We start from the raw sequence: 14,232 nt of genomic DNA, 5'->3' as shown, positions 1-14,232 counted from the left end.
GTAGAGGGAAAAAGGAGGGGGCCTAGTATAGAACAAAGTGTATAGGGTTTAAGTGGTTAAAGAGCTATACAATGCTTTGCACTGACACTGCAGTTCACAGGCAGGTGCTGCGTCGCAGAGCTATACAGTTCCCTCCGTCAGTCAAGCTGTGTTTTTATTGCACGGAGAAACAGACAGCATCACTCAGCAAGTGTGATTATTTGCCTGTAGGTTGTACTGCTGGTGTTCTTTATGGGCTACTCCTCAAAGGCTGGAGCCAGGCCCAGATTGTTATTAACATGCATTTTCAGTGCCTCAGATAGAGCTGCGTTTTTACAAGTCTAGTTTAGTTTGATTCAAGCCACAACAAAGTTGTAATTAATCTTTCAGTAGAAACTGCGTGATGGTACCATCGCCTGTGCCAAAAGCTTTCAGTCATACTGTATTGCACCTCTTCACTCTACATACAGCAGGAGAGTGTTGAAAGTAAATTCAAAGAAACAATGCACCATTGTAGCAAACCTGTTTGCTGGATAGGCACTAGTGTATTATGTGTAAAATTCTCAGATTTACTGTAATTGTGTGTTACATATTTCGTTAATGGGTCTTCTTAGCTTAAGAAATTACTCATTTCTGTGTTTCATCAGTATATGAGCACTCTGCTGCCTGTTCAAATTTTTTGTACAGGCCACGGGCCACAACTTGATAAAAGATTTATGTCTTCACAAACCAAGGCGAGGGTGACGTAAATGATGGCTCATGTTTTTATTGGAGCTGTGCTTTCTTCTCACAGTGAAAGATGTGATATCACTCGCCACACAACCTCCAAATTCCTGCTGGAACAGCAATCTGTATAGGATGTGATGTCATCCCTGCTTTATGACCTGATACAGCTGGCTTTAATGCCGCTGACGCACACCCGATAGTTTGTTTTCTGCATCATGCGATATTTTTTTTATCCATATAGGGATATGACATATTAACTCATTGTATATACACTTATGATATAATAGAGCTGAGGGATGCTCTGATGACCCACCATTTGTTTCCAATACTCAGTAACAGTGTATGCTTTTGTAATAATGTGCTCTGCTGCTTTGAGGTCAGAGAGAGAGAGAGAGACTTTTCCAGGGCGGGGATGCTGGACAGTGTCAGACAGTGCAAGGAAACTATTTGAACCCACTCAGTCCTGGAAGCGACTTGCAATGGAGCCAGTTAATTTCAGCAAAACATCAATGATGTTTGTCATCTGTCTCACATGTGTGCATAGTGTGAAATTGTAGTTTTGAGTCTCCAACATTCTTTTGCATAGGCTATTAATACCGTGTCTAATACTTTCCAAAAAATACTTTATGAATAAAGTCTTACACTGTAGATTTCTCTGAGCTTGGATTTTCCTGTTCATATTCCTGTATTACCTCTAGTTGAGCTTTCCTCAATAGCTCGATGGCTCTTTCCATGGTAATAAATCTCAATCTGGTGTGTTCACCCAGTAATTGAAACAATGTATGTCAACAAAATAGCATAGTATAGTACATTCTGGACAACTCTAAGATCTTAAAAAATTTATCTATAAGCTTCGCTGGATGGTTAGTGACTGGAAAATCTCCCTCACGCAGCCTGTACAGCACAATATGGGCAGAAGTTCAGGTTAAAGTCTAGGTCTGGGACTTCATGCCCTCACAGTAAAATCCTCATTGCTAATTTAACACAGCGTGTACAAATGTCAATAATGAACCTTTACTTTACGGGTCCATTTTGTTCCCTTCTTACAGTGTTAAATTAACACTGTCCATTTTACTGTACAGACCATTTCTCTTGGTGTAATCCCCATGACATTCTAGATGCCTGTCTTTGTGGCTGGCTAGTTGCCTCTTGCCAGTTCATGTTATGGCTCCCCGGGTGGTGTGCTACCGCTGATTGACTATCTACCGGTGCCTTAAGGCATGGCTGCTTGCTTGTAGTTAGACAAAGGAAGGCATATCATCATCTTCAAGGAAGGCATATCATCATCTTCATCATTATCATCAACAACAGCTAAAACGGCAGCAACATGTCAGGTTAAGTCAGGATACACGTTGGCCACTTTTTGAAAAAAGTTGAGTTGGTCCCCTGTCTGTGCTTTGATTTTGACTGACAGATATAGGGTTCTGTAATTAAACGGAGGTGAAAGGTGACCCTGGGGCAGGCAGAGCCGTGCCGTCATAAAGGCCACAGGTGGTGAGCTGATAGGATGTGTGTGTCCTGACTCAGCAGATGCGGAGCGAGCCCTCAGGAAGCCCTCATATCTGGAATAACACATCAGAGCGTGGAACCGCTCTAAAACCAACGACTCATTTCTGGTCGTACCATGGTCACCGATTAAACAAACCAAAACATGAGCATTGATAAGATCCCCACATTGTGAGATTTGTGGTTTGGGAACATCTGAATTGTTTTTATCTCGTCTTCACACACCAGATTGTCGTGCACGAATAATCACCCTTCAGTTGGAAAAACCGAACTGTACTTGGACAGCAAACGGCCCTGTCCAGGTAGCACTGCCAGCACCTGTGTTTGGCTCACACCTGCCAGAAAGATGATAAATACCTAATCTAAAGCTGCAGCTCGAATTGTTCCAAATGTTCTTCTCCATCACTGACGCCATCCTCTGATAACACGCTAGGGTTTAATCATGCTCACAAAGTAAGAAAATAGAATGACTTCAGCCCAATTTATTTTTATTGCTGGGTGCAGCAGACCATGTAGGGAGTGATCTGGGATTGCTGTCAACTGGCACACAGTGCTCTCTAAACCCTGGAAGAAAGCTCTCCGCTTGGAGCTGTGACTCGCATAGAGCCCCAACGGAGGGTAAGCAATGGAGAGAAGAGCATGAAAGAGAAGCTGTAGGTGCACACAGGACACCACGTAGAGCTGCACAAGCATGACGAGGTCCCAGAGGCCAAGGCAGGTACTGAAACATGAGTTGTCACAATATTGACACGCATAGCCTTTCACATGGAGTTCCTGTGGCCCCTCCAGGCAGATGCACAGGGTGACAGGAAGAGAGTCCCACTGTTTTAATATGTTGCCAGCCCACTCTCTGCATGGGGGGTGGATTTAGTTGTCACACCACCGAGTGGTAGCTCTTGATTCTGTTTCACTAAGTGAGTTTAATGAATTCTTCAGGGAAGGCCACACGATGCAGGAGCTCACTCCTGGAAAGTTAAAAGGAAAGCTGAAGGTTATGGAAACAGAAACCCTGTTGACCACAGCATGCACTACTGTCTGACTCAGGAGGAATTTGGTTTAGAGTGAATCCTAGAAAGATTAAAGACACACACACTCACTCGCTCTCTCAGCCCTGTCTTAGCCTACTGTACAGTATGTCCAACATTTTTTGTTAAAATTATATTTTTACTTAACCTGCTCGCACTTTCTCGGATTGTAAACCTAACTCTAGAAAAAAAAACTTCTTAACCATAAAAAGCCTCACAATGTCCACTTGTCAAATTCTGCTATACTAGATTCATGAGTACCTTTGGATATGAAAAGAGAGGGAGAAGGGGTATGTTAATTGATTCTTTTATTCTCCTTTCCAAAAAATGAAGTCATGTTTGAATCACACATTCTCAGACAGATGCTGTAAACCCCCCAAAAACTGACTTCATGCATATTTGAGGTAGACAGATGCATGAGTAATACTTTTGATATGGAAAGACTATAATAACAGTGGTAATTAAGGCATGGGCAACCATACTTCTGGGAAGAGGATTTGACTACACATCTTCACCACTAATCACTGTTTAATCTCCCATTACACTTCTCATCTTCTTGACAAAGTAGCCAAGTGGTAGCTTTGGTCTCTGTGACACAGGTAATGTTTTCACATCGTGTGGGAAATGGAAAGTATTTAAATGAATTATGGTTGCAATATAATTCACCCTAGTGCAATAATAATATATCACTGGGTTAAAAGGCAGTTCTCATTTTATCATCTATTTTAAATCATCTACAGTATTTAGGTGACAAAGATGTGACTATCAATATTGAGAGATATATCGTTATTTGGCAGTCATTGATAAAGAGGCTCCTTTATCATAATTGTGGTTGCTGTGCATCTCTCTCTCTCTATCTTTCTCTCTCTTTGTTAGGCTCTGTTTGAGGATTGAGTTTTTCCTGTATGGTCTTGACCTGCTCTATATGTAAAGTGTGATTGGATAACTTCTGTTGTGGTTTTGAGCTATATAAATCAAATTGACATGACTTTGTCTGTTCTTCTCTTTTAGTGCCTGATCATTGGAGGAGGCCCATGTGGTTTGCGGACAGCCATTGAGTTGGCCCTAATGGGGGCAAAAGTGGTGGTGATTGAGAAGAGAGACTCTTTCGCTAGGAATAATGTGCTGCACTTGTGGCCCTTCACCATTCAGGACCTACGGGGCTTGGGGGCCAAAAAGTTCTATGGCAAGTTCTGTGCTGGTTCCATCAACCACATCAGTAAGTGTCTGCTTACATAATCTCTCCTTAACTTATGGCAATGATTAAAATGACTATTTATGTTACTTCCTAGTTATAGCTGAAATGGGTTGCTCAGTATGCTCATCTTTCATCTTAAATGACCTGTGATCATAAATCTTTGATAGGTATTCAGCAGCTGCAGTTGATGCTGCTAAAGGTTGCCCTTCTTGTTGCTGTGGAATTTCACATCAATGTGGAGTTTGTCAAGCTGCTGGAACCTCCAGAAGACCAGGAAAATGAAGGTATTAGCCCATGCAAATAATAATGCTCTAGAACTGACGGTTTTATGATACAGGAATTTTGATTCATTTAAGGTAGTTAGAAACCTCACAACTAGTTCCTATCAGTTAAATACTTAAACATTTCAGTTCCTCTTCTACATAGCCTAGTATTTCACTTCCCTCCATTCTGACAATTATTGTCAGAATGGAGATGTTAATGTTTTGCATTTACTGTAAACTGGACTCTGGTTGGCAAGCTGAACTGCTCGACTATCTACTTGACCTCCTCTAAAGTTCACATGCTGCCGTCCAGTGTTGTCTCTCAAACTGCAATGTCAATACACAGATGCCATCAAGAGCCTTTACTAAATTTAGAAACAGACTTTGCTGCTTCTTTTTTTGTTTGTTACTGTGACAGACTTGGCTGTGACTGGCTGTGATGTGACGGAATGCATTTTCCACATGGTGATATTACACAACAGACTACAGTGCAATATAGTTTATTGTAGGACATTGGCACATATCCCACCACAACATTAAATATCTACTGTACTACTATATTGCATACTAGCCTTTTGGGATTTTATTTTGAGGTGTGGTGTTGATGCATGGTTGATCATAGCAGGCCAATGCTTTATTTATAGTTTGTCATTTGATGATGCATAAATCAGGCTTTAGTCTTCTATATGCTGACCTACAGTATGTGACTAAATTTATCCAGATGTTTTGGTGTCATCAACGGCCATATCTTCCTCTTGCATCACAGATTTATTAGGTCTTCAAAATGTTTCCTTTGTTGTTGTTTCTTTCTTCTTCTTTTTCTCCTAATGAATGAAAAGCCACTTTTTACTCTAGTGTAGTAGATTGATGGTTAATTCCAAACAAATATAACTGCAAAACAAGCAAGATATGCAATCTGTTTACCTTGTACTTGTTTACTCTGCCTGTGCTGTGTGCTGACAAGTACTGTATAAGTTTGTCACTCTCTCTCTCACAGACATTGGCTGGAGGGCAGAGATCCGACCAGCTGATCACCCCGTGTCTAACTTTGACTTTGACGTGGTGGTGGGGGCGGATGGGCGTAGAAACACTCTGGATGGTGAGATGAATGGAGAGACGGGCCAAAGGGCATTTGCTTCTGTGTGGAACTGAAACATACCGTTGAGATAGCATTAACCAGAAATCCAAAACATTGCATAAAGATAATTCATATAGGACTTTTTAAAAATATACTATTGTAAGATGCATCATTTAATAGGCTGGTGTAAGGGAATGTTTTTTTTTTGTATTTACATATGCTGGTTAAATGCTTAGTTCTCACAGATTGCTCAGAGTGTTTGCTGAACACTTTCTCCCTCCCAAAGTGAAGGTCTGCATCGAAGTTCATCTGCATGATTTATTCTGAAAGCCTACAAGCGTCATATGAAGTTATCCAAAACCATGTTTAGGTAGCAGCTTAAGTGTGATGAAACACAGGACACCCTTTGTTTTACTGTATGGCAAATATAATCAAGAGAAACCACAAGATTGCTCTTGGATGCTTCTTTTGATTAATTTCAAATGCATAACAGATATCTCATCCAAGATTACAATTTACAATGTAGACATTTAGCAGACGCTCTTATCCAGAGAGAGACTTACTGTAGAAGATCAGAGTAAGTGTCATGAATCCTGTCAACAAATGACAGGGTAAATGGTCACTTAAATAGAGTGCAAAGAAGAAAACAATTAAGTGCTGCAAAGTAACTAGGATACCAGGTAAACATAAAACCTAGCATCTGACTAAACAACGTGCTATCTAAACATTCTTAGCATTTTGTGTTCAAGCTACAGAATATATCTGTCTAAACATAACATGACATAACATGTGAACAAGTAACAACATGCATCATTCTGCATAATATAACTAGCATCTATCAAAAAATAGGTTACGGTCATGATAGTTATGCAGGCTTAAAATTGAAGTTGTCTTTGTAATGCTATATTCCTATGAGGTCACTCAGCGTTCCCTGGGGACCGGTTGCACATGAAACCACCAAAACACTGCATGTAAACAGACGGGTGCTAGGGTCCAGTGCAGCATCTGGAGGCCGTTCAACAACTCATACATGCAATCTCTCTCCACCTCTGTGTCTCAGCCTCCCTTTTCACTCTCACTCCCCTCTCTCTCACCCCCGCTATCTAACTCTCTTTGTCTCTCCTGTCTCTCTCTCTCATTTAAATCAAGTATTTTTAGGTGACAAAGATGCGACTATCAGTCTTTGGCAGACATTGATACAGATTGATAAAGTGGCTCCTTTATTATTGTGGTTGCTATGCATTTCTGCCCCCCCCCCCCTTTCTCTCTCTTTCTCTGAAATGCTCACCTAACAATTCACATGCAATGTTTATTCCTAATAAGGATATTTGGGGACATTATGAAGTTTAGCTCATTAAACAATTATGAAGAAGCCTCTGGGAAACAATTTTCCCTTCAGTGACACTGCTTTTGAGCTGCTATTGTTGTCTAAAAGCACAGTTGAAGATCAGCTAATCATTGCAGCATTTGGAACAGTGCCTTGAAATGACAATCGTAAAAGGGAGCTCTTGCCTCATACTTTTATTTTATGTTACTGAGACTGAAATCTATTGGATTTCCTTTCCTACATACAGTCCCAGCTCTGAAGTGTTAGAGACGACATCTTTGTATACTTTGTTGTATAAGACGAATAGTGAACATAGCCGATGTACAAGCTCACAACACGTCGCAGTGACATTCCCAAAATAGGTACACCGGGTTGAAAGTGGTTAAAAAGTATCACAGTGTTTTCTTTGTGATTTTAACGGCTAATTTTTATTTTAACGGCTTATTTCACAAAAATATAGTGAACATGTCAGCAAGAGGAGCCTGCTGTAACTGAATCAGTCTTGCGGTAAAAGCTGGAGCCCATGTCTCAGTTCAGTGAGTTTAGTCTTGGAAAGAACTGAAATAAGTTTGTCATTTACCTAATTTCATTTCCCAAATTCATAGGATATGGAAAATGTAATATTTTCCCAAGTGTATTAGATCATTAGATTGATTGAATTATATTTCAAATAAATACATTTGTCAAGATTTATTAAGGTGTGATAAATTACATGGCAGATATTTAACAAACTCTTGACATCTGAAACTATAAAATAGAATGACTAATGATTAAGGAATGTTTATGTTATAAACATAGGAATGGAACCTTTACTGCTGTTCTGACAGCTGTGAAAAAATCTATCAAGGTTAATTACTATTAGAAGTCAAGGTCTAACTCTCACTCATGTACTCCTTGTCTTTTGTTTCGTTGGTTTATATAAAGCCTTCCTTCAGTACCTTGTTGCTCTTATCTTTAAATAACTGCCCTGTGATTGTGGTTGAAGACTAGATTTCCTTTGGATTAACAGACTTGTTGGCTCAGGAAGACATAATATTATTTCCATGTCTGTTTCTCCTCCCTCTCTCTGTGTGTGTGTGTGTGTGTGTGTGTGTGTGTGTGTGTGTGTGTGTGTGTGTGTGTGTGTGTGTGTGTGTGTGTGTGTGTGTGTGTGTGTGTGTGTGTGTGTGTGTGTGTGTGTGTGTGTGTGTGTGTGTGTGTGTGTGTGTGTGTGTGTGTGTGTGTGTGTGTGTGTGTGTGTGTGTGTGTGTGTGTGTGTGTGTGTGTGTGCGTGCGTGCGTGTCTCCCTCTCAGGTTTCAAGAGGAAGGAGTTCCGAGGTAAATTGGCGATTGCCATCACAGCGAACTTCATCAACAGGAACACCACTGCAGAGGCCTCGGTGGAGGAGATCAGTGGAGTGGCATTCATCTTCAACCAGAAGTTTTTCCTTGACCTCAAGGCGGAGACGGGTGGGCACACAGTAGTCGTATTGCAAACAAGCAGCAATGCACACATCATTGACCCTGTCATAAACAGGAGCTTATATGGACCTCTGAGAGAGAGTGGGCGATACCAGTGATGATATCGCATAGCATTCATTTATGAAAATACAAAACATAAAAATATTAAATATGAAGATACAAGGTTTCTGCCTGACAGTGACGACATAATGAAGCGAATGACAGTTCCTGTGAAAGGAATACAATTATTTTTGTTCTGTCTGCATTAATGAGAATGACTACTACTTAATAGCATAAAATAGTGTTAGAGAACCAATACATCCATTCACGTGTGTGTGTGTGTGTGTGTGTGTGTGTGTGTGTGTGTGTGTGTGTGTGTGTGTGTGTGTGTGTGTGTGTGTGTGTGTGTGTGTGTGTGTGTGTGTGTGTGTGTGTGTGTGTGTGTGTGTGTGTGTGTGTGTGTGTGTGTGTGTGTGTGTGTGTGTGTGTGTGCGCCAATACATCCATTCACTGTGATGGATGTTTTTTGACATATCCTAGGTCTCATTGTGTGTGTGTGTTAATTTGTAGGTGTTGATCTGGAGAACATTGTGTACTACAAGGACAACACTCACTACTTTGTCATGACAGCCAAGAAACAAAGCCTACTAGACAAAGGAGTTGTCATCCATGTAAGCAGACACGTTTTACATTGATATTGCCAGCAGCAGGTGTGTCAAATTGTAAAGCAGCGATTGTGAAAAGGGCAGCGCATAAGAAAATAATGTTTCTGATAAAGTGTAGCTGTGGTTTTCAACTTTTTGTGCCCAAGGCACAAGAGGGGATATTAAAATAAAAAATACAATAAAATCACCTATAATGACATGACCAAAATAGGGACGACAATTGTGCTTAAAATATTACGGTGTGGAATTAGCCTTTGTATTGGGGAATGAGTGTGCACTCAATAATCAAAGAACCTTTTGTATAGTTTAATATAATGTATTACAATAATAATGTGTGGTTGTCACAAAATCCTTTTCTCCTTCTGCCTCGGCACGCCATTTGGGGAAAACTGGGGTAGATGATACAAAAGCTCTATTTAAAATAAAAGAACAAAAAGGGGACAGAATTAAAACAAACTACTAAGCTTGTATGTCCTCTACTTGAATTCCCTCTGACTGTAAGGCTTTTGTTTAACAGGATTACATAGACACAGAGAAGCTGCTGAGCAGCGAGAACGTCAACCAGGAAGCTCTTCTGTGCTACGCCCGCGAGGCTGCTGCCTTTGGCACCAACTACGAGCTTCCCACGCTGGATTTTGCTGAGAACCACTGTGGGCAGCCAGATGTGGCTATGTTTGACTTCACCAACATGTACGCCTCAGACAACGCTGCGCTGGTTAGGGAGCGATTTGGACACCAGCTATTAGTGTCTCTCGTTGGAGACAGTCTACTAGAGGTAAGAAGGGATTAGCAGTGTGCGAGTAACTTTTATTAAAAGTGAAATATAGCAATGGTATTGCAAGCAAATCATAACTTTCAAATGAAACGGAGCACAAAATGCAGAAGATGTCCACACTGCATAGTTTCTACAGTACCATTAACTACTTAAAGTAGTACATTTTTTGTTTTTGTCACATTCCTAAGACAATAATTTGATGACCGGCAGAGACTCAAATGCAAGTCAATTGAGTCCGCCGGTCATCAAATTATTGGCTCAGGAATGCAACAAAAGCCTGAAAATAAAGAGTTAAAAAAAAAAAGGAATGCGACAAATAAAATAAAAATGACCATGAATTGAAGGCTTCATAGGGTGTGTATCATATGACTGCGTCACACAGTGAAAATAGCCCATCTATAAGCTTGGAGATCTGCTATTTTTTTGCAATATTTGTAAAGGTTTTGACGTTTTTTGAAAAGTTTTGACATTTCTTGCTTAGAGTGATATGCCCAAATAGGGAGGCCAGGTGTAAATTGGTTTATGTGTGTGTTGATCTGCAGCCCTTCTGGCCCATGGGGACGGGGTGTGCCCGAGGATTCCTGGCTGCCTCTGACACAGCCTGGATGGTGAAGAGCTGGGCTCAGGGTAGACCAGTTCTAGAGGTGCTGGCTGAGAGGTAATTTCTCACTCTCTCTCTCTCTCTGTGTCTGTCTCTGTCTCACACACACACACACACACACACACACACACACACACACACACACACACACACACACACACACACACACACACACACACACACACACACACACACACACTCTGCTACAGTAGAGTGACGTTTAATGGTAGTTTTGAGTCACATTGAAGTTAATTAGGGTGGGATTCAGAAAAAGCTGTGTAAAGCTGCAGAATACATCCATTTTGCAGACTGAGATACTGTATGCACATTTAAGTTGCACCTATTCTGTCAAATATCTTGCCTACCTATGTTGAATGCACTTATTGTAAGTCGCTTTGGATAAAAGCGTCTGCTAAATGACTGTAATGTAAAATATGCACGCTAACAATTTTGCGTGTGTCTGAGTTGTCTCACTTGTGGTTCACTGATTTACTTTGCTCAAAATATATTCATTTGCGTACATTTTCATTGTCAAAGCACTTAACCTAGCTTGTGACTATACCCTGCATATCATTGTTGTCAGGTAGAAACTTTGACTTTGTATCTCCATATTTCATTTTTTCAGTTTTTTTCATAAATGAAAGTCCTATTTTTTACTTTGTGTGACAGTGTTGCACAAAGTGTAGCAAAATAGCTGATCTATGAGCTTTTAAAAAATGGTAACATTTTTGTTGACATGGCCAAAATATGGATGCAACGTTGAAAATGGTCAAGTCTGTGGGTTTTATAAACATTTAACCAATGAATAGTATTAAAAAGAGCTTGGGACCAAATAATATCTACATTGGATCCATTGGAACAACGGTTATCTTTTCCATTTCCTGATCAACTACCACTGTGTTGTGCCCAGGCCCCCAGAGCTGCTGAGAAACATTGAAGCCGCCACCCCAGTGGCCAAAGCTGGAACTACAGGCGGGGAGAAATACATGCACAAGCAAAAAATACTGAGATATTTATATATATAAATATAGATAATATAATATAAATATGTAAACATATTATACATAAATACATATGCATTTACAAATATGCACCTCGAGTGTATTTAATAAATATCTCGCGTTCATGGCTCGACACACAGGCTCGTTCATGGACGTAATTTGTGACGTAGGACGCAAAAAGGACAGTAGTGCGCATGCTCATAACTATGGCTGCTCGAAACGACTAAAAAACGACCCAATATTTCTACTTCCGGCAGACTTCCGGGTGCTTCAAAACGCCACTGAGCACTTTCATTGAAATGAATAGCTGGGGGCGGGGCAATCCGCCCTCTAGTTATATTATACCTCTATGGTTGTGCCTAACTCTAAATCACACCCTCATTGATTTTCTTCTTTACCATTTGTGTCCATAGGGAGAGTCTTTATAGATTACTTCCACAGACAACGCCTGAAAACCTAGCCAAAAACTTTGAGCAATACACCATAGACCCTGGGACCCGATACCCTAACCTGAACTCCTCCTGTGTCAGGCCACATCAGGTGAGAAGACTCCACTCTGAAGCAGCTCGCAGAGCCCTCGTTGTTGCAACTGGATGCACTCTCATATAATTTTTCAATACATTCATTTCTTTGTCTCTCTAAGGTGCGTCACTTGCACATCACTGGAGAGTTGAAATCTTGCTCGCTGGAGCGTGATATACGGCGACCTGTCAACCTGGCCAGACATGGTACGTGACTAATAAATGGAAAGCTTGATGGTATTTCAATGAGCGTGCAGCTATCCACTTTTTCCCCAGCCTGCCTATTCTGGTATGGTGGGGAACATTTGCCTAAAATAGCAGATTTACAAGCTCACAACGCGTGTGAACTTGCAGATCGCTTGTAGATCGACTATTTTTGGTGAAGAGATTTGGTGTATACGGAAAAAAACAATCCTATGTACAGTTGTAGCTCAGGTCCGTTTTACTAAGAATAGAGAGTCTAAGCGGTTGGAACACTTGGAAGGATTTGGATCTGATGGTTTTACTTTATACACTGTTCAAGCAGTGCTCTCATGAAGCACTGCAGCTCACTTAAGCCCTACATAATTTGTTGTACGTCGAATAGGGAAAATAGCCAATCTACAAGTTTACAACGCATTGCATCACAATATATTCTGTGCTTTTGCTTCTTTTTTTTATGTGAAAAGTTTGAAAGAAATTGAACGTTTGTTTTTAATCCAGAAGATCTTTTTTTTAATTTGCCAAAGAGGACGCCAAGCTTAATGTGGTTAAAGACAGACTGGTCTCTTCCTGGCAGGTTGACAGAGGGACATCATTTATTTCCATTACAGCCCCATTTGTGTTGATGGATTAGAAAAGCACATATACATTGCCGTCTCCAAATTCCGCTGCATTTGATATTTTTGTGTTTACGTTGACTATTTTCTTATATCCTCACAAACATATAGCTACCTTTTTATGAATTAAAATAACACCGATCTCTACATAGAAAATTGCTACAGTAACCTACATTGTGTTTCTGCCATCACATAACATCTAAACTGTGTCACAATGGGACAATGTGTACTTTGATATATTTGGTCTTTGTTTAACTAGAACATACAATAAAGACACGCCTACATGCTAAACTAGGCCTCATGTTGATTTATATTTGGTTGCACGCCGTGTCGTACACCGAAAATAGTTGATCTACAAGCTCACAACACGTCGTGCTGTGACGAGTTGTGAGCTTGTATATGAATCACCTTCAATAAATCACCCTCCAGACAACATTGTCTTGTAGTTATTCTACACAGGTAGTGAGGTGGAACATGTCCTGACAGAGATGTCTGCATTCCTCAGCACCCATTTCAGTTCACAGCAGTATCTGTATCTGTTTGAACCTCATTTACTGTCAGCAGGCTGGTTCCTATCGATGATGCCATAGCCTCTGTGCCATGGCCTGTAATTTCTGGATTCCTGAGTGACTGTTCTTTTTTTTTAATGGTTTTTATTCTGGTGTGCCTCTCTTTCTCTTGTCTAGAGTCAGAGATCAGACCTGGGAGACTGCTCACTTGGTGTCAGAAACAGACAGAGGGCTATAGGAACGTGAGCGTGACCGACCTAACATCCTCCTGGCAAAGTGGCTTGGCGCTCTGTGCCCTCATCCACAGGTTCAAACCCCAGCTCATGTACGTAACTCCCTTTAGATAACATCTCTGCTAACCTGCATTGAAAGATACAGTGTCACCATGCAACCCCATTCTATAGAATAGATTGCTCATGACGTCAAGTCTCACACTGTTATCAGCCCACTTTGAGATAACGGTCGGAATTGTACATAGCAACATGAAGCGTCCTGGCCCTTATAGCTGCCTCGTTAAATATGTATGGCTGAAATTGAAATGAAGGTATAGTTTGTTGCAACACAAAACCCTCCCTGTAATCTGTGAAACTCCTACTAAAGGGATACATGTTTTATGGGTGTGTGAAGTTACTGAAGTATGCCAGGCATGGGATATATGCATGCTTTCTGATTTATTCTCTGTAAACCATCGCCTCCTCCTCACCGCTTGAGTGACACTTGACCCTTTCTAGAGGCTCTTGCTGATACTGTGTTTGCAGTCTCTATCTCACTGATAGGTGCGACAGAGCATAGAACACATA

General features: G+C 40.8%; 1 protein-coding gene across 11 annotated transcripts in view; it reads left to right on the top strand.

Moving 5' to 3' along the window:
- mical2a (microtubule associated monooxygenase, calponin and LIM domain containing 2a) overlaps positions 1-14,232 on the top strand; it is a 45,652-nt gene that overhangs the window by 15,185 nt on the left and 16,235 nt on the right. For all 11 annotated transcript variants that reach the window (XM_080436072.1, XM_080436073.1, XM_080436065.1 and 8 more), the window contains exons 3-12: positions 4,248-4,455; positions 4,602-4,718; positions 5,695-5,796; positions 8,396-8,551; positions 9,113-9,213; positions 9,725-9,982; positions 10,525-10,640; positions 11,998-12,124; positions 12,228-12,312; positions 13,610-13,757. In XM_080436072.1, the coding sequence (XP_080292198.1) occupies positions 4,248-4,455; positions 4,602-4,718; positions 5,695-5,796; positions 8,396-8,551; positions 9,113-9,213; positions 9,725-9,982; positions 10,525-10,640; positions 11,998-12,124; positions 12,228-12,312; positions 13,610-13,757 (1,418 nt within the window). The remainder of the gene's footprint in view (positions 1-4,247; positions 4,456-4,601; positions 4,719-5,694; positions 5,797-8,395; positions 8,552-9,112; positions 9,214-9,724; positions 9,983-10,524; positions 10,641-11,997; positions 12,125-12,227; positions 12,313-13,609; positions 13,758-14,232) is intronic.

Source organism: Gymnoscopelus braueri (assembly GCF_963280865.1).
Source record: "Gymnoscopelus braueri genome assembly, chromosome: 1".
In the NCBI taxonomy this organism is placed as follows: domain Eukaryota; kingdom Metazoa; phylum Chordata; class Actinopteri; order Myctophiformes; family Myctophidae; genus Gymnoscopelus; species Gymnoscopelus braueri.
The sequence above is the reverse complement of the archived record's forward strand: the minus strand, read 5'-3'. Positions and strand labels throughout refer to the sequence as shown.